Raw genomic sequence first — 19,798 nt, forward strand, 5'->3', positions numbered from 1 at the left:
GATCCTGGGAACTAAACATGTTTCTAAAGCATGTAGGCATCTCTATGCATTTCTGGCCTAAATATTTTGCTTTTCCAGTCAAGGTGGCCAACGAATAAGTGTTGGTTTGTCACCTCTAGTCTAGTGCTTACACTTCCCTGAGGGGAGAAAGAGTTATTTAAACCTCTTTGGTCAATCTAGAGAGGTGTGAGTGAGAACACTGAGTTTTACAGGCTTCCAGACCAAAGCGGGCAGGGCTCACACCAGCACAAAGGGCACGTTTGGGCTGGACAGGCTCATTCAGGGAGACTGAGTGAAAGCTGCCAGCTGGAGCAAACACCCTGCAGATCTACAGCATGCTCAATCCTTTCCCAGGAAAAGGCAGAGCAGGTCTTTGGGTCACATTCTGCATGGAAAGAGGAAAGTTTATGAGACACTGAGGATGCTGGACATTCCCATGAGATCTTTGGCTATTGCTGCCAAGTCCCCACAAGCTGACCCACACTGAAAAGCAGTGGAGACACAGCCTGGGCTGGTCACTTGGAAGCCAGCCAGGTCAGAGCACAGTGAAAGCAGAACATGGGTACACTGAGGTCTCCACCCTTCCTTAAATATTAATATTCAAGTTGGAGCCTCTCCTGCCAGATTTTTTGCCACCAAACTCCAGGACCCCTGTGCCTGTCTCAGTTATCTCCCTTTTCCTAAGCCTCAGCCTCTGAGTCCTGGAGTCCTTCTCTGTAGCCAGTGGTGTTTACAATCCCTGCACTTACTGGGGAGCTTCAGATGCAGCAGCTTTCATCCTGAAAGAGAAAACCATGAGGATTACAGAGCTAGGCATGCTCTTGTCATAGAAAAAACAGGGATAAATAACTCCATCCCTGCAGCTAAATATGTATACCTGGACTGAGGCACAACCTTATTAGCATTAGGTTAGTCTGTTAATATTCTTTCACTTCCCAGTGCTAATTCCCAGGTTTAATAAGTAAATCATGATGGACTTATGATATGTTCTCGCAGCCAGATGAGCCAGCTGCACACTCAGCAAACCACGAGGATGAAAGAAAATATTTGCTTGGGCTCACAGGGGTTCAGCACCTCTGTGTGGGCCTAGGGGATAAGGGTGGACTTTTTTTTCTTATTTTATTTTTAGGACTGCCAGGCGTATTTTGTGAGAAACTCTCTAGGAATCATTGAAGGCAGATTGTGAAGACATAATATGTGAAGACGTAGTAATTAAATAAATTTAAAGTGTTTCATGTTTAGCACAGACACAAAGACACATGTGGTTATTAGTCACTGATTTTCACATATTGGTGTAAACCAAAATTTAAGTGAGCCTGGCTGAAACTATATCTTATTGCACAGATCAGTTCTGGTGCTTTTTGGATAAACATTGATGCTAATTAATCCTTAAGGCCGAGAGAACTGGGATTGCTCAGCCTGGAGAAGAGAAGGCTTTGGGGTGACCTCACTGCGACCTTGCAGTGTCTGAAGGGAACCCACAGGAAATATGGAGAGAGACTCTTGGCAAGGGCTTGGAGTGACAGTGTTATGTGTAGTAGATATAATTCGTGCCATTTTTAGTATGATATATGTGATATTGAATATTTGTTGGGAGTATACACGTTTGTATAGGAGTCCCTGGTGTATGTTGAAACCTGATTTACAAGTAAAATGATGTGGCTCGGCCAGGAGATGGGCCATGTGTGGAGAGATACGGTTGGGACGCCCAGAGATGGATATCATGGAAATCCTTGGGCAGATACATGTGAATGCAGGTTCCCGTAAATTTCATCAAGGGATTCAACAACTCCAAAGAAGAAAATCTTATTAACCTATGGACTCTGAATAGAAGAAAAGACTGCCGAAATCTTGGCCTCAGGCGGAATTTTCCCTGCGCACACAAAGCGCAGGAGGGCGCTCGGGGCGCTGCCCTCACACAGCGCCGTGACGTCACGGGGCGGAGCGGGACAGGCGCCGTTCCCCGTGCGTGACGTCACGGGGCGGGCGGGGCTGTGTGCGCCGTCACGGGGCGGGGCGGGCCCGGCGCGGTTCAGCGCGGACGGTGACGGCCCCGGGCGCAGCGGGGCGGTGCCCGCCGTGTGCCGGGGCAGCCATGGGGGCACAGCTCAGCGTGGTGAGTGCCGGGGGGCGGCCGGGAGCGGGGTCCCTTCCTGCGCAGCTCCGGCTCCACCCGCAGCGCTCCGGAGCGGGGCGGTGTCCCGGTGTCGCCGCTGCCCGGAGGCCGCGCGGTGGCTCCGGGGCCGTCCCGCCGCGGGCGGTGGTGGTGCCTGTGCTGGCTGCCCCGCCGGGGCGTTTTGCCCTCCCGGCTCCGCGGGTATCTGTTCTTGTTGTTGTTATTGGCGGGGGCTCTGAAGGCTTGTGGTGTTTTCCGCCGCCGGAATAGTTTCAGGCTGTAGGTGCGTAGGTTTGGAGTGGCTCTGAGGAAGAATTTGTTCCCTGAGCGTGGTGAGGCCCTGGCACGCAGTACGCGGAGCTGTGGCTGCCCCATCCCTGGCAGTGCCCAAGGCCAGGCTGGATGGGGCTCTGAGCAACCTGGAATAGTGTCCCTATTAGCAGGTGTCCCTGCCCACGGTGTTGGAACGAGAAGCTCTTTAAGGTCGCTTCCGACACAAACCATCCCACGATTCTGCCTGAGACCGTGCTGGCTGGGCCGTGGGTCTGCAGCTGTCACCTGTGCCAGGCATCCTTACTCTCTTTTCTCAGCTGCCTGTTACGGTTCTTTGCTCCTGTGCTCAAACACTTTTCTTCGGGTTTGTGAGGGGGCAGGATGGAGCTGGATTCGACATGCACTCCTTTGGGAACAGCTGCTCCTAAGGTGCTTTGAACAGGGAAGATGTGGCTCAAGGTGAAGAAATCCCGTTATCCTCTGGCTGGTTTCTGAAACTCATGAGAATACTCTGTTAGCTGCGATTACTTCAAAAGCAGGGTGTTTGAAGCCGAGGGTACAATGTTTCTCATGCCGAAGCAGCGTTCGGTTTGTGTGTTTGCAGGGCAGGGCAGTGCTGGGGTGTGGAGCCCTGAGCCTGTGTGTTGGACTGTGCTGTGCTCACCACGCCCTGGCAGTGCAGCCTCCCTGGCTTTTCTGCCTGTTATCACACAGAGGCCTCTTTCCATTAACAAAAATTCCTGCTCGGTTACTAATTCTGCCTTGTCTGTTTGTAAAGATTTGTGCAGCTGGAAATGATGAGTCACAGGGTCCCCGTTTGGAGATTCCCAGGCCTTGTGGTCAGCCTGTTGCTCTCTGCTGCTGGAGACCTGATGCTGTGATGTTATCTTCATTTATATCTTGGTTTTCCCTGTGGTGAGAGTATATAGGCCACTTTTAACCCAGAGAATGCTTTTCTTAGCAAGCATGGCTTTTTGTAATCATTCAGCCTTCAATTCTTCCCCTTTTTTCTGCCCACCTGGTGATAGATATGAGTAAGGGACTAAAATAGTTTTCTGAACTGGGGGTGTGCTGTGTCTTTCCAGACCAAATCCCATGAGACTTACTAATTGACCATGAGTAACAAATGGCTTTCCACAAGGTTAACACCATGTTAGAATTATTGCCTGACAACAGCAGCTCTGGTTTTTTTGTTCATTTGAGATAGCCACATTTGGAAATTAAACTTTTTTTACTTATTAGTGTCTCATTTGAAACACCTGCTGCAGAGTCAGCTTGCTATTGCCTCCAGACCTCACTCACTTGTTAATTTCTCATTAAGGAGTTTACTTGCTGCTCTGACACCTTGAACAACCTCCCTCCCTCTGCCCCTTTTTGTGACTCAATACCAAAATTTCTTCCCAGAGCTGCAGTAATTTCGTGGATCTATGAGAGTTAAGGAATAAGTTTCCTGTAAACTTCAGCTTCTTCAGAAACAACATGTATGGAGCTATTTCAGTATTCCCAAATAGAAGTTTAAAAGTGTGTGTAGGGCAGGCTGTACATAGTGATGATACATTTTAAACCTGTACAGCAGCACTTTAAGAGAGAATTTATGTTGTCCCACAGTTTTATTATTAATAGCATGGGAAGTTTTCATAGCCTCCTGAGGGACTGTCATAGTTGCACAAATGCCATTCTAAAATACTGTTCACGTCCCTTTAAAATAAAAGGAAAGTGAAAGCTAAGCAGGTAAAATGTTGAGCTCATTTTTTTATTTTTGCTATGGTAATGTTTTTCCCCTCTTCTCTGTTGAAGTGTTGATTAATAAATTACTGAGTTAGAGAGGATTTTTATAAGTAGTTGTGCAGTTTATTCTCCTGCCCCAGTGTGAAGAGGGTGGTGTGGTGTCAGAGCATAATCTGTTCCTGTCTTACTTCAGAGGTGGGGAAAATGATGGTAAAGGCACAAGAAGGGCTGTCCCTGGCTGTGTCCTGCAGCTTAGCTGCTTTCCCAGGGAAGGGGTGCTGCTCTGCATGCAGGGCTCTGTGTGGTGGTGGAAGTGCCAGTGCCTGCACCCAAACTCTGAGCTGGAGGGTGTGGGCATGCTGCCAGCAGCAGCAGTGTAGCATGGCTGGCAAAGCCCTGCTCACCTGCCAGATGGAGAACAGGGTCTGTGCTCAAGCGTGAGACCCCAAATTACGGGGTGTCTGCAGCACGTGGGGTGGTCTGTGAAGGGGACTGTGGAACAGTGGCTCCTGTGTCCAGGTGGCAACAGCTGGGGAGCCTGGAGAGGGGGCACACTCTGCCAGGGCAAAGCCAGCAGCTGGGGGATCCACATCATACAGGTATGTGTGTATGGAATTGCCACTCATGGACCTTCATCCCGATCAGTGGGGAGGGGAGCAGGATGAGCCCCTGTTTGTGTGTGTCTGGCTGTGTTGATCAGTGTGGTCTGCCACAGGCTGGGTACAAGGAAAAGGTTCTCCCCCCAAAGGGTGGTTGGGCACTGGAACTCCCCAGGGACTCATCACAGCCTCAAGCCTGACAGAGTGCAAGGAACTTTTGGACAGTGTTCTCAGGGATTGTAGGGGTGTCTTGTGTGGGATTGGACTGGATGATCCTGATGGCCCCCTCTCAACTCAGGATATTCTGTATATTTGGACACATGTGACACGTGTGTCTGTCTGCCTGCTGGAGATGGGGATTCAGCCTCCCTGTCAGGGCGCCTGGGGATATGGAGCAGTGCAGCCTCACTTTGTAGCTGCCAGCATGGCAACCCTGTACTGGTGTGCAGTTGCCTCAGCACAGGAGTGATGCCAGATCTTCATAAAGCAAATCTGTGGCTTTGGGATTTTTTTCTTTTTATAATGCTTCATTTTCCTTCTCAAATAAACACATTCCTTTTGGTGGTTAGAGTGCAATGGCATAGGATCCTATTCCTTGTCACACTCTCTAATTCTGCACACGTGTCTAACACTGTTTCTGTGCTGCTGCAGTTGCGTCAGGTTGTGACATACCCAATATGGTTCATCTACACTGCCTTCATGAGGCTCTTCAGGAATCCCCAGCCTGCAATTACCCTCAAGGACCCAGAAGTGAAGTATGCACTGAGGCTGATTGATAAGGAGGTAAGTGCACGTGCAGTGCTGAGCACGACCTCTCTGTGGGCACTGTGAAATGCTTACACCTTCCAAAGTCTCGGGTGATGTCCCAGCAGGGTGGATAATTTTGTCTTCAGGAAAGGACTTCTTTATAAAAGCTCTTTGTGTGGTGTAACATTCAGTTGTGCAAGCAGCTTGCTTCCAAACAGTTTAGAGTGGAGAATGCTGCTTGGAAATGATCAAAGGCACAGTCACATGTGTCTCATTTTTTTGGAGCACATCAGCAGAAATTCCCAAACTCTGCACCACTGACTGGGCTAAGGGACACAAGTCAGGCAGAGCAGGCAGCTTTTTCATGGTCAGTGGCATTCAACAGCAGCTGCCAGAACTATGTTGATGCTAGTTCCTGTTATTGGATTGAAATACTGTAATGCTTTACAGGAAGAAAGGTGTTTAAGTCATGCAGTCCTGACAGCACCCAAACTGTCTCAGCTTCTCTATTCTCTGTTGAAAGTGAAGCCTCCTGGTGCAACCTAAAAGCTTGCTCAAGTGGGATACCAGAGGAAGGGCATGGTGCTTTCAGGGGTGGATCTTGCCATCAGAAATTGGTAGCTAAGCCTGTGGGAAGTGAGCCAAAGCCACCAAAGTTGAAAAGTCTAGGTTTCCATTGGATAAACCCACCATCAAAAGCATGAGAGAGAAATCTTGGCTTCTCAGGTGTAAAGTCACACCCGAGGATATTTTTAGTGTTGACTTTTTAAGGCTATGACTATTCAGAAATTTATCAGAAGGTTTTGGACAGGAACATAACTTTATTTGAGGTTTAGAGGGTGCACTGATAGCTTAGCTTTCACTGGTTCTGTTGAAGGAAACAAAAAAAAAACTATTGTCATTTTGAATCCTGGGTTTGTGGGAACTGAGAGCTTCACTGTGGCTTGGGCTGGGCTGCATTGCTGAGTTTATTTCCCAGGTGTACTGCAGTCACACTGTTATTACAGGCTCCCTACTTCTCATGAGGTCAGGAAAGGCTGAGGGAAGTGGGATTGTTCAGCCTGGAGAGGAGAAGGCTTTGGGGTGACCTCATTGTGGCCTTGCAGTGCCTGAAGGGAGCCACAGAGAAAATGGAGAGAGACTCTTGAAAGGACTTGGAGTGACAGGACAAGGGGGAATGGCTTCACACTGACAGAGAGCAGGGTTAGACTGGATATTGGGAAGAAATTGTTCCCTGGGAGGGTGCTGAGGCCCTGGCACAGGTTGCCCAGAGAAGCTGTGGCTGCCCCATCCGTGGCAGTGTCCAAGGCCAGGCTGGATGTGGCTCTGAGCAAGCTGGGATAGTGGAAGGTGTCCCTGCCCATGGCAGGGGGATGGAACTAGCTGATCTTTAATGTCCCTTCCACCTAAATCCTTCTGTGATTCTGTGCTGTGTCCAAATTGAGTCTGCCACACCTGTCTTTGGAACAGGGAAAGAGGAGTCTCAAGGCTGCTTCCTAGTGCACAGCATAGGAAAATTTTTTTGTAATACAGTTAGGTGTGCTAATTTAGTTCATTCTATAAAAAATCCAACTACTTCAGTTTGGTTGGTTTTATAGTGGTGTGCATAATTAATTTGTTGCCTTTCAGTGGCTTCTGAAAAAACTGTTCTCCAGCTTTGCATTTGGCAAGGGTGGAAGACTCCTTGGCACTGCAGCTTGAGACAGAATGTGTGGCCAAGGGCTTGCAGGTGCCTGGGGCAGTCCAGAGGGGAGTGACCTCGTGCTGGAAGTGCATCCTGATCCAAGGCTATCTGTAATCCAGCCTTGATGACACCTTGCAGAGTGGCAGGCTCTGTGTCCTGGTTATGTGACAGGGAGAGGCACAGGCATGCTGGTCTTGGTGTTGGGGATTCCCTGAGCCTCTTCGTTTCTCACAACTGCCTCATGATGCACCAAAATACTTGTGTTATTCACCTTCAGCCAAACTCTCTCCACTTTAATTGGTGAGGTGATTAAGTGGGAATTCAGAGCTTTGTTTTTTTCTGCATGCTGTTGAAGACAGCGTAATAAAAATGCAGCATTATTGGCAAAATCCAGTGATTTCCATACAGTGTTGAAATTTCAGTACAGAAAACAGCAGCAGTGTAAGTCCACATTAGTTGTCTTTCTAAAGGAATTTTCAGTGGCAGTTACTGCTCCTGAATAGACATAAGTACAGAGAAGCCCTTTTGAGACCGCCAATCAATTCCCTTCTTCCTTCAGCATTTGCCTTAAAATGAGCTACTGTGAGGAAAATATGATTGTAGTAGGGGTAGATGAGACAAACTGTGAGGAAGAAATTTGTTTCCATTGGTTACTTTAAAAACAGGCAAACAAAATAATGGTTACAAAACCCTTAAAAACAGAAAGTCACTGGATGAGGTATTAAGCTGTATGATGTTTCTTTCTGTCTTTTTCATTTTTTGCTGTGTTTTCCATTCCTATGAATATGATCTGATTTTTGAAATATAAAATTTACATAATATAAGAAATAACGTTCAGTTACTTATTGCCAAAATTTTATTGAAGGTGTGACTTTCCGGTAAAGACTAGAATAACTATCCCAGCAGGACTGGATATATTGTCATAATTTTGTTCATATCTAAACACAGTGCTTTTTTAAAATTTCATTTATGGATTAATTCCGTTTTTACTGGGAAAATACATTAAGGACCTTACCATAGCAAAAGGAACCAGCTTGCTGCTTCCATTGAAGTGGTTTTGAGAGATGAAAATCAGAATACTTTGGCCTTAAACTGCTGCATAGTTAAACTTGAAAAGGGAATTGAAAAACTAATTAATTTATATTTGTGGCCTTCTCACAGGAGGCGGTGTAAATGTCCGTTATATTTGGAAAGTTATCACTTAGTCTGCACACAGGTATCATTAAGTTTCATTAATTTTTAATCCTACAGGACACCAGACTTGTCTTGTTTCAGAAGTGAAATCACAAACATTTAATCCCAACAAAAGAGGTGACTGTTCTGATTTCCTCTTTCAGGAAGTTAGTCATGACACAAGGAGATTCCGATTTGCTCTCCCTTCCATGGAGCACGTTCTGGGTCTCCCTCTAGGTAAGTTCCTTATGAAGAGTCCAAGTGTTGCTTGCATTAATTACACTATAAGAAATTTTGTGGAGATTTTTCCTCCTCTGTTTTGTATTTGGAATACTGCTGATGTGGCTGGAGCTGTTACTGAGAGCTCTGAAATATTATTCTCGTGCTGTGAGTAATCTGCAGGCTCTGAAATGCAGTATATGTGAGTCAACATCCAGCTTGTTTCTGTGGAGAGAGGAGGAACACACTCAGGTCTTTACTTGTACTTTTCCAGGCTCAGCTTTCCAGCATGTGTTATTCCTGTGGGGCTAAATCCCTGCAGTCCCATTCCATGGCCTGAGGCATCACTCTCATCCACTTCTCCTCCAACACATGTGGTTTACCAGATCTACTCACTTCTGAATTTCATGGAGCTTTTGAATCACCCAGGGGTAGCTGTTTCCAAAGGCTCTGCCACATGGTGTGGTGCCTTTCATAACAGCTTAGTGCCATTGTCTCCTCATGCTTGTATAAAGAGCATTTAATTGTGACTTGTGTTTAATAGGACTTCTGCTTTAACAAGCTGCTGCAGTGATCCATGGATCCTGTGCTTTGTGGTTGTTGTCAGCACCTTTTCCAGGTGTTCTATTTCCAGAAGTTCTATCTTTTTTGGAGTGTTAAAAACCTCTTGATCTTTTTAGTAGCCATGAAAGCTAAGCTCCTTTCCCTGGCTTGCCCAAAATGGGCATTGAGGAGTGGTTTGCAGGGTGAGACTTGGGTAGCACAGGGAGCTGAAAGCTGCAGAGGATGGAAAAGCAGCTGGGAGCAGCAGAGCTGCAGTTGGGTGGCAGATGCTGTCTAGTCCAGCACCATCATTTGCCTTTTATCACCAAAAACACAGCAAGCTTCATTCTGAGCGAGAGGGTTGGATGTGGCCCCATGCAGAGGCTGCCAAGGTATGTCCTGTCAGTGGGGTAAATCTCTAACAGGTGAGGGCATAAGGCATGTTTTCCCTGTGGGAGGGGTACCTTTTCTGCTTTGTACCAGTTCTTGTGAGATGTGCCCCAGCAGCAGCCCCACTGTCCAGGCTGACAGTCTGCAGGGGCCACCAGGGGTCTGTGGGTCTGTGCCTGCAGCCACTTCTGCCCTAGAGAAGGAACAGGAGCTCCCTGCTGCAGCTCCCTCCAGGTCTGTCCTAGCAGGATGGCTGTAGTCTTTGCTGGGAGGGTTACTGGAATATGATGTCCATGTACAGCTTCAGGTGAGTTATGGTTGCTGATTCCCCAAGGCACCAGGTAGCAGATCTTCCTTCACCTAGCACTTTGTAATCCTTCTGAAGTAAAGAATTAACCATGCCTGAAGGATCAGCTGCTTCTGGAGCTAATGTAATATGGTCATTATGATCATCTGCAAACCAGCTCCAGGTAAAATCTCCTCTTTGTGTTCCCATAACAGGCAGCGGAGCTGTGCCATCATTGGAGATGCTTAGTTCTGTTGATCTAATAGTGGAAAAAAAACCCAGAACTCAAAACCTCTCCCTTCCCTCCTGGGTAATCTTCACTTAGGTGTCTTCAGAATGCTGGAAACTTATAGGAAAATCTTCCATAGAAGTTAGTTCTTTCCTTGGTTTTTTTTTTTGTTTTTTTGGGGGTTTTTTTGTGGGTTTTTTTTTTGTTTTGTTTGTTTGTTTTGGTTTGGGTTTTTTTTGTTTTTTTCAGAAAAAAAGAATATGTAGACATTGAGAAGAGAAACTGTTGTAGAGAGCTTGGAGGATGTGTGACAGATGGAAACATGGTTGCTGCATTCACATGTCAAGCTGGAGGAATAGCAGGTTTAGAAAAGTGCTTTGTGTCTAGGCAGCCTTAGCAAAGGCAGCTGGAGAGCTCCTGGAAGACGTTGAGGGATCTGTGGTCAAAGCAAGAGCAGTTACAAACTCAGTTTTAACTAAACCGTGGCAGTTTACAGCTAATACATTAATAAAGATGTGTGAACAGCTTTATTAAAAGATTGGACAGTTTTCCCCTCCTGTGTCCCTTTTATTTGTCTGTACAGGAGAGACAAATCCCATCTTTTGAAAGATCTAGGGTAGGTAAGTTCAGGCTTTGGTACATGTAAATGCTTGAAGTTATGATTGACACACAGAATTAGCCGTGAAGTTGTCTGTCCTTCCAGGTAGATCTGTGCATGGCTAACAACTCTGGCTAAGTGTGGCAGTGTCAGGAAAATAAGAAAGGAAGAACTGATGCCCCAAAATAAGGTAGTTAGAGCTTTGAGCCTGCATTTCAGCACATCCACTGAAAGAGAAATCTCTTGAAAGACAATGAGTTTTTGGTGTTTTTTTTCCCTGCAACAGGGCAGCACATCTACCTGTCTGCACGGATTGATGGAGCTCTGGTTGTCAGACCTTACACTCCAGTTTCCAGTGATGATGACAAGGGCTTTGTGGATCTTATTGTGAAGGTGAGAATGAGTTGTCCCAGGCTGGGCAACTTCTGAGCCACCTTTACAGTGCCTTTATGTAAAGTTTGGTGTGCTGGTTTCTCTTCAGGAATGTGCCATTACCTACAGTCCACATGGCATTCTGCAGGCACTTCTTTAGTGAGGGTGTCTCATGAGATGCTGCATCATTTTCTACCCTCTGTGTAGACCTGCAGATGCTCATATGCTTTTTAATCCTTCTGGAATAAGGAATTAACCTTTCCTGAATGGGTAGCTGCTTCTGAAGCTAATGGAATTTGTTCATTATGATCACTGAGCGTGATGATCATTATCATTACTGATCCAGGCAGTGGAATGATCGATTTAATTGGTAAGAATGTGATTTTAACTCTTGTGATAATGTATTTTCGTTTTGCCTCTTGGTAGCTGGACTACCTATCATTTAAAGCTGTTAGGAATTGAAAATATTAATATCTGCACTGGATTTCCTCTTAGAATTTTGCTCTTTGGAATCGCAGTTTTGGGGTTTTTCTTTATTTATCTAGCCCTTTTTAAACTTGGGTGTAAATTATGTTGATTATTATCAACATTTTCAGTGTTGCAGAACTACAGTGGAGAAATCACTGGTCTCTATCCAAAAATTCAGGCAGGGGGGCATTTTGATCTTTTGTCAGTCAGACTTTGCATTTCTTTATGGAGTAATTGTTCTTTGCATGAGGAGTATTTAAACCTACAAATTTGAAGGGCAAATGCTTTTCTCTGAGCTGTGAGACTGAATTGCTTTGTTATTGTTTTTAACAGGTCTACTTCAGAGGTGTCCATCCCAAGTTTCCTGATGGAGGGAAGATGTCTCAATACTTGGACAGCCTGAAAATAGGGGACACCATTGACTTCAGAGGACCAAGTGGCCTCCTTGTGTACAAAGGAAAAGGCAAGGCTGGTTTGGAAGATAGAATTTATCCAGAGTAAACAGTACAGGAAAAATGTCTTACAACTATGGAAGTGCTTTTTATTGATGCTGTTCTCAAGTAAGGGATGGGTTTTTTCCATGCTTATATGGGCACAGTTTATACACTGACGAAAACACTGGGTATTTGCACTGTCCACTGCTTATTTCCCAAGTGAAAATGAACTTTCAGTAGGCATTGCTTTTATGTCAATGTAAAATATCTCATGGTACTATAATGCAGCCACAAATGTGTCACAAAAGCCTTCTGGTAGTTTTGTGTGGAGCAGAACTCTGACACGTGGTTTTCCAGAGCTTTGTATGTAGCATTCATGTTATCCTGGATGAAGAGAGCTGTGAATACAGCTCAACACTGGGGAGTTTCATACTCTGTTATGTTTGGCTGAAATGGGCAAATTGGCTCAAAAAGAGAAAAATAGAAAAATATGCAGCATGGTGGGGTTTTATGTTTTTCCTTAATATAATCTGCTCAGGGGAGAGAAACTCTTTGAGCAGATCAATTCCTTAGTGTAGAACTGTTTCCAGAATCTGAGCTTGTGAATGTCACTGGGGGTGTGGGATGTGAGCAAATTGAAGTACAAGTGGTGTGTATGTAGGCTGTGGTCAGGGATAAGTCATGACCCATGTCAGTGTCTAATGTTCCCACCTCATGTCTTCAAATCATCTTTCAGGATTGCTCTACTCCAGGACATGTTCACCTTTTCTGTTCTCTGGGAGGGAAGGGTGGCAGGGCTGAAATGAAGTCCATTTAGCAGGATGTGCTGGAAAGGGATAACAGGAGGTGTTTCCTGCTTGCTTCAGTGTTTTCCATCTCTTTCTCTTCAGGCAAGTTTGATATTCGGCCAGAAAAGAAAGCTGAACCAGTTACCAAGACAGTGAAATACGTGGGGATGATTGCAGGGGGGACTGGTAGGTGTCTGTAAGGATTCAGCTGTGGTTTCTGACAGCTGGTGGATGCATTTGCTCACGTTTTCCCACTTGTCCCTTCTTTTATTCCCCATCCTCACATCACTGACCTGCCTCTCTCCTCCAGGGATAACACCTATGCTGCAGATCATTCGAGCAATCATAAAGGACAAAGATGACCCCACCATTTGCCAGCTGCTGTTTGCTAATCAGGTAATTCTGTCCTTTTTTTCTGTTCATAGTGTTTTACGTACCTAGCAGGACTCCACTCAGCAAGGGAAATCACAGAGATACAAACCCTGAGGGGAGAAGTGAACTGAGCTCCCATATAAAATTATTGTGATAAATTGAGGGTTTAGCATTACTACAGAAAGATTTGCTAATATTTGCCTTCCTGTGACTCACTGCTCTGTTTCTAATCCCGTTTATGAATGTTAAAGCCCTGCATTCCTTTGTGCAAGTTGTTAATGGTTTAGGTAGGCTTTCAGAGCTGTCTTTCTTAGTGGAAACAGGAAAGGGGTGGACTCCTTTGTCTCCTCCAGCAATTTCAACTCCCCAGCTTTGCAGCAATGTTTGTCTGTGGAATATTTCTGTCTGAGGACATCTTGGGGGAGGCTAAAACTGTGGTCTCCAGCAGCTCCCTCAGTTACAGAGCTACGATTCCTCTTGGCTGTCTGTTTTTATTTCCAACCCTTCTATCAGTTTTTCACTGCTTCTCTTGCTCCTTGAGGTGTGGCATCTTGCATGCTGGCCAGAGGGAAGCTCTCATCCATGGAATCCTTACAAGAGAGATTTCTTGGATAACCCAAATGATGGTGTGCTGCTGGGCAGTACCCCTTCTTGGCCTGGTGTTCTTCTGCTGTGAATCTGCTTTTTAATTTCTCCCTCTAATGAATATTTGTGTCTGGATTATGAGTGATTATGATTATTTGTGGTGAGCTTCACTTCATGCTTGTGGTTTTTAGCTTCTTTAGGTTCTCCTCTATTTTTCTTCTCATATTCAGTGTATGCTCATTCATTTGTGCCATATCTACACCTACAAGAAAGATGGGAGAGAGACTATTGACAAGGGCCTGGAGTGACAGGACAAGGGGGAGTGGCTTCACACTGACAGAGGAGGTTTAGATTGAATATAAGGAAGAAATTCTTCCCTGTGAGACCCTAGCACATGTTGCTCAGAGAAGCAGTGGCTGTCCCTGGATCCCTGGCAGTGTCCAAGGCCAGGTGGATGGGGCTCTGGGCCAGCTGGGGGGTGGAACTGGATGGGCCTCAAGGTCCCTTCCAACCCAGGCAGTTCTGTGACACCTGAGTTATAACCTGAGGTTTTTCTGCCCAGGAGCTATGATCCAAGTGCTGAGATTGGCATAAAGTGCAGTGGTATCAGGGCAGGAGGGCCAGGATTTGCTAGGAATGATTCAGAATGGCTAACACAGGGCTGGAGCTGCTTTAGTAGCATGGGAAGCCCACTGCAGCTGTGGGGGAGAGCCTGGGAACAATTCCCTGCCTGTTAGCAACAGCCTGTGGAAACATCAGTCCCTGGTTTTCAAGAGTCCTTGCACCCAGTAACTCCAAGAATAGAAAGCAGTTTTTAAAAATATTTTAAACAGTTTAAAACAATATACATGGGCTCCTACTGTGCTTTTGGCTGGCACACTTTGAGCAGGCCAGAGCCAGTAGGAGCTTGTCGTGGTTTGACAGAGCTTTTCTGGAGCACCCACAGCTGCAGATCCAGGAATAGCACCTTCTCTGGAATAGCTGCTGCATATTCCTCCTTATCCCCACAGTTACAGACTTAGTGGTGACCTCCGTGCCAATTACTGTGGCTGCAGGGGATGGCAGCACTTTCAGTCCCTGCCCTTTTCCTTCCTGCCCACACTGCAGCTGCTCTTAGGGAAATAAGGCTTTCCTTCGGCCTTCAGTGATGCTGCACCAGGGAGGAGCCAAACTTGATACCCTGAATAATGTTTATTGTTGCAACCAGAACTTGATACCCTTTTGGTTTTCATTCCACAGGCTTTTTAAAAGCCAAGCAGTCTCCATATGGCAGTGCTGATGATACTTGAATTGGCAAAGGTGAAAAAAACTGGCATTTTCCTGTCTGGATGGCACAGTATGAAGGGGTAGGGAGATATTTCTGTGCAGTCACGATTAGTTTTTTGATGTACTAGTGCTAAAACAGGCTTTATTCTTCTGATTCCCTGATTAAGTGATGGTTCTGCTTTATTTTATTTTTAGAGGGAAGGCATTGCATGGTAAGAATTTGGGAAAGTTATGAGTCTCTATTACCTCTGCCACAGGCTAGGTGTGGAAATAACTTGGGTTTGGCCTCTTCAGCCTTTAAAATGGAGTTGAATCATCTCTTCCATCTCTCAGGGCTGTGCAGTAGCTGCTGCTCTGTGGCCATCTGAGGGCTGCACTCGCATGCAGGGTGTGATCACTGTTCTCCTTGTCCTGCAGACTGAGAAGGATATCCTGTTACGTTCCGAGCTCGATGAGATCCAGGCTCAGAATCCCGGCCGCTTCAAGTGTTGGTACACGCTGGACACAGCACCTGAAAGTAAGACCTGGAGTGCCACTTGATGTGAAACTCAGGAGTTTTAATGTGCTTTACAGGACACATGCTGTGTCATGGGTGTCTTTCTGGGCTTCATGATTCACTTCTTGCTTAGTGAATGTCTGAGTGGCATCATTCTCCACGCAGGGATGCACACAGGCTCCGGTGTAAACAGAGAAGTGTTTCCAAAGCTCACCTCAGGCTAGTGGCAGTGCAGTGTTACTCCCATGGCTACACCTGCATATTTGCTATTGTCTCCTGTGGAGGGTGACCTTCTTTTCTCCTTCCCCACAGACCTAAATACAACATTATATCCTGTATTTGGAGCCTGCCCTGAGGCAGCTGCAGTGCCAGAGGCACTTTGTAGTTCATGGGCACAGATCCCTGCCTGAGCTTGCTGAACAAGCTTGAGGAAGAGAAGGCTAAACAGTATAATTCCTTGTGGTTTTCCTTTCTTCCTATTCTTTGTCATGCCCACCCATGTGAGGATAGATTCACACTCGTATTCAGCAGGAGTTTGGGGCAGAGAAGGAAAAGCCATGTGCCTTCTCTTCCTTGTGACCAAAATACACCTCTGCTACATTGAGGGAAGACTCTATTTCTATTTCTGTTATGTCATCCACTGCAATTAGTGTTTTCCTGGAATTTCTCATTGCCATTCCTTCTTTGGGGAAGTCATGTACTGATCTTAGCAGTTGGGATAAAAGTTGCTCCCTGGACCTCCTCAAGACTGTTCTGCAGGCTTTCACTGTCATATGTGAAAACTTACCAAAACTAGGATAAAAAAATTTTTCAGTCTTATGGTGCCCAATAGTTTGGATCAGCAGCAGCACAAGTTCTGCATCCATGGCTGGGGATGTGATGATTTACCTGAATCCCAGTAAAACTGACTGTCACTGTAAGTGTTCCAATTGGGAACAACCTCATCAGCAGGATTTCTCCTTTCTAAAGTGACTTGTATCTCTCTTTTCCTCCTTTTTACCTCATTCCCCTTCTCCTACTTTCATTTTCTTGTAACAGATTGGGAATACAGCCAAGGATTTGTGAACCAAGAGATGATCCGAGACCACCTGCCCCCACCTCAGAGCGATGTTCTGATCCTCATGTGTGGACCTCCTCCAATGATCCAGTATGCTTGCATTCCCAACCTGGACAAACTGGGCTATGCCAAGGACATGAGGTTCTCCTTCTAAACATGAGTTATTCAGGGATCTTGTATAGAAGGGAAGAAAAAAAAAATGTTAAATGGGGAACAGGACAAAGTTACAGAGGTGGCTGATGCACAGTGCTGGGAAAATACATTTACATTAAAAATGCTTCACATTTTCAGACTCTCTAGCAAGTAAGACACATAACTGTGCTAAACCTGTGTGTGGAGAGGTGGTGATGCCTCGTGCTCTGTGTTTTGTGCTCCATGTCCAGGGAGGACAGTGCAGCTGCTCAGGGCAGCACACACTCACTTATGCTTTTTCTTAGTGCTGTAATCAAGTGGCAGTAATATCCTACTTCCTACCACTGTGCATACCCAGGATCTTATTCAGTATGAACTATGAAAACAATGACAAGTGTTGGATTACTCACCTTGCTTATGCCAAATTGTAATCCTTACAGAGCTCTGAGGGCCAGGAGTGTTTGCCTTGTGTCCATAACCTTTGCAACATCAGTTTAAAGATGCTTGTTGAGTTGAAGGGTGCCAGTGAACCATTTATGGCTGAAGGTGTTGCAGCTGCCTAATCAAAGCAGAGAGGTAGGCAGTGATAAAAAATTGGTTTCCTTAGTATTTTGGAATAGCCTCTTTTAAGTGCAAACACTTTACATCTGGTCACAGTTCTCATCCCTGGGCAATGAAAGAAACTACAGAAGGTGGCTTTGGGTACTGTTCCACAAGTACCTTGGAATTTTTGCTTGATAATGTGTGGGATACTGAAAAAAAAATCTTAATTTTATATTTACTCCTAAGCACTGGGCGATGGCATCGGGATACAAAAGCAGTTCTTCTGCATGCCCTGTGCAGTGAAAGAAAATGCTGGGTGAAAACTGGATGGGATTTTCTTGGTAACTGTTTCCCAGAGGTGGATTTGGGCTGAAGGGAGCCCAGGTTTCCTTGCCAGGGGGTTTTGGCAGGCAGCCCTGCACGGGTGCAGTAGCACCCGATCACTCCGTGTCTCGATCGGGCAAAGCTCCCCAGGGTTTGCTTGGGAAGGATGCACAGGGACAGCCTTAAATCACCAAACTGACAGCAAGTTCAAGTGTCTCAGTAAGTCTAAAACTGTTTCCTAGAAGCTGTTTACTACAGCTTCAATTCTTATTTTTTTAATATCCTTTTTTTTACAGTAGCCTTTTACCTAATTTTTAGAGCACTGCAGGCCTCTTGTGTGCCCAACCTTCTGCTTCTGACCAGCAGGGATGCTGCTGAGGTGAGAGGTATCCTGCAAGGGTCTAGGAAACTAAAATCCTTGTTCTGGTGATGACATCAGAGTGACTGGAAGGATATTTAGTCATGTATGAAGTACTGTGGGTGCTGAGGTAGCTACAGGTGTCAATGTACAATAGCAATTTTTAGGGCTTGGGTAGGGATTCGGGGTTATAGCTCACTGTGTTTTCTTTTGTGCCCCTACAGCAGGTGGGTACTGTGTATTTAAAAGGTTCATTTTTCAGCAAGAATTAAAAAGCAAAGATACTAGAGTTAATTTAAGGAACCTCAACTAGATAATGCTGTTATTAATTTCATTAATTTGACATTTGCCTCAAGTCTTGAATTTTTGATGTGTGCTTTTGAAACTTGTTATTTAATACTATGCTCCAAAGTTGAAATACTAGTCAATTTTTCAAGTTTTAGTCCCTTTCTTGGAAGGCAAAAAGCAGAAATACGAGAGAAGTGGTGTTGCTGCTGGTCTGTATCACTGTGGGATATGCAAAGATTTTTTTTTCTTTATTGTATTTGCCAAGGTCATTCTCATCCTTTTATATCCTGAATAAAGTTTTGAAAAGCTGAGTTTCATGAGAACTGGTTCATATTTTGATTATTCTTAACCTGGAGTTTCCCTTGGCACCGAAATCAGTGGGTAAATCTAACATGTCCTTGAAGGGCCATAAGATCCAAGATATCCAATCCCCAGTTCCCTCAGGATTGGTTAATTTAAAATTTTCAGGTTTAATTTACCAAACTTAAGGTTTGGTGTTTTCATGATCAAAACAACAAGAAATCTGTGAAACTTAACTAAAGCTGGCTAAAAGTGGTCCCTGCTGATGACTAATTGATACAACTCATTAAAAAGGAGGTAGGACAAAGTAATTCCTGGTTTTCCAACACTAAAAATGCAGTACCATAGGGTTCTCTTATCCCAAGGGTTTGGGGGATATTTGGCAAAAAATTATGGTGGCCCAGGTTGGACTAAGCTTTTAACACTCCTTGGAGTCACAGGATTGGGCATTCCAGTGTGCACTGCACAGGTTTTTGCAGGGAACTCTCATGATCCCAGATCCATGGGAGCTCAAAGCAAAAACCCCTGGGAGCTGAAGGCAAGAGAATGTTTCTTGGGTATTTTGAAGTATTTGGTGTGTCCTAAATGTTAGGTTTGAATTAATGCAAATTTCCCAGGATTGTGTGTTTGGAGTAGCTCCTTTAGGGGTGGCAAAGTCTGGATTTGGATTTGTTGGCACTGAGTGCTCCTTGTCAGCTTTAGGTCTGGATTGCTGGGAATTGTTGGAGGAAAGAGAAGGGAATTGAAATGCACAGATCCATTCCTGGAGAAATGATCAGGATGGGAGAAAAGAGGTTGTGGGACTGCTGGGAGCTCCTGGAGAGAGGGAAAGGATCCAAGGATTGGAAGCAAAAGCCATGGAACAAAGCCTGAAAAGGGGCAGGGGAAAGAGGGAAAGAATCCCTGCTCCAGGAATCCAGCAGGGGCCAGGAGAGGATCATTTTCCACCCACCAGCTCTTGGTGAAATCCTGATAATGAATGTCAGAGGAAATTACTTGTTTGCTGTTAGGTTTGGAATTAAAGGTGCTGTTTCAGAGGGGAATATTCGCCTGTTAAAATTGGATGAAGGCAAACAGGGAGGAAGCAGCTGGGGGATGCACAGGTGGATTTTTGGTGGATTCAGGGGAAGATGTGGCAAGGGGTTCTTAGGTAAAATGCACCTCACAGGTACCACCAGGAAAAGCCCCAACTGCCCTTCTTTCCAAGCCCTGACATTCCAGAGGGGTAACCAGTGGTTAGCACACCCATTTCTATATTCTGTGGATGCTTTGTTGGGAAGAGAAAATATTTGGAAATTAACAAATCCAAATCAAGGATGTAATTCCTGCTTAGTAAAGCTCTGGAGGCCCAGGTTTTTATATTCTTCCAGCAACCAAACCCAACAGAGGGAATCCTGGAGGAGGTGGAAAGCACTGTCACTCCGTTGGTG

General features: G+C 45.5%; 1 protein-coding gene across 1 annotated transcript; it reads left to right on the plus strand.

Annotated features, from left to right (window-relative positions):
- The first annotated feature begins 1,958 nt into the window (after nt 1-1,958).
- CYB5R3 (cytochrome b5 reductase 3) lies at nt 1,959-18,379 on the plus strand. Its single transcript, XM_030263452.4, has 9 exons — nt 1,959-2,116; nt 5,368-5,499; nt 8,485-8,557; nt 10,872-10,978; nt 11,759-11,888; nt 12,750-12,833; nt 12,958-13,043; nt 15,288-15,387; nt 16,405-18,379. Exons 1-9 carry the CDS (start codon nt 2,096-2,098, stop codon nt 16,575-16,577), a joined length of 906 nt encoding a protein of 301 aa, XP_030119312.2. The 5' UTR covers nt 1,959-2,095; the 3' UTR covers nt 16,578-18,379.
- The last annotated feature ends 1,419 nt before the right edge of the window (nt 18,380-19,798 follow it).

Source organism: Taeniopygia guttata, chromosome 1A (assembly GCF_048771995.1).
Source record: "Taeniopygia guttata chromosome 1A, bTaeGut7.mat, whole genome shotgun sequence".
Lineage (NCBI taxonomy): Eukaryota > Metazoa > Chordata > Aves > Passeriformes > Estrildidae > Taeniopygia > Taeniopygia guttata.

What these genes read in the sequence shown, in the direction of transcription:
- CYB5R3 (XM_030263452.4), top strand. Translation starts at nt 2,096, where the DNA reads ATGGGGGCACAGCTCAGCGTG. An exon ending in TTGTGGATCTTATTGTGAAG is followed by an intron (nt 10,979 to 11,758) that starts GTGAGAATGAGT and finishes TGTTTTTAACAG; the next exon opens with GTCTACTTCAGAGGTGTCCA. An exon ending in CCTTGTGTACAAAGGAAAAG is followed by an intron (nt 11,889 to 12,749) that starts GCAAGGCTGGTT and finishes CTTTCTCTTCAG; the next exon opens with GCAAGTTTGATATTCGGCCA.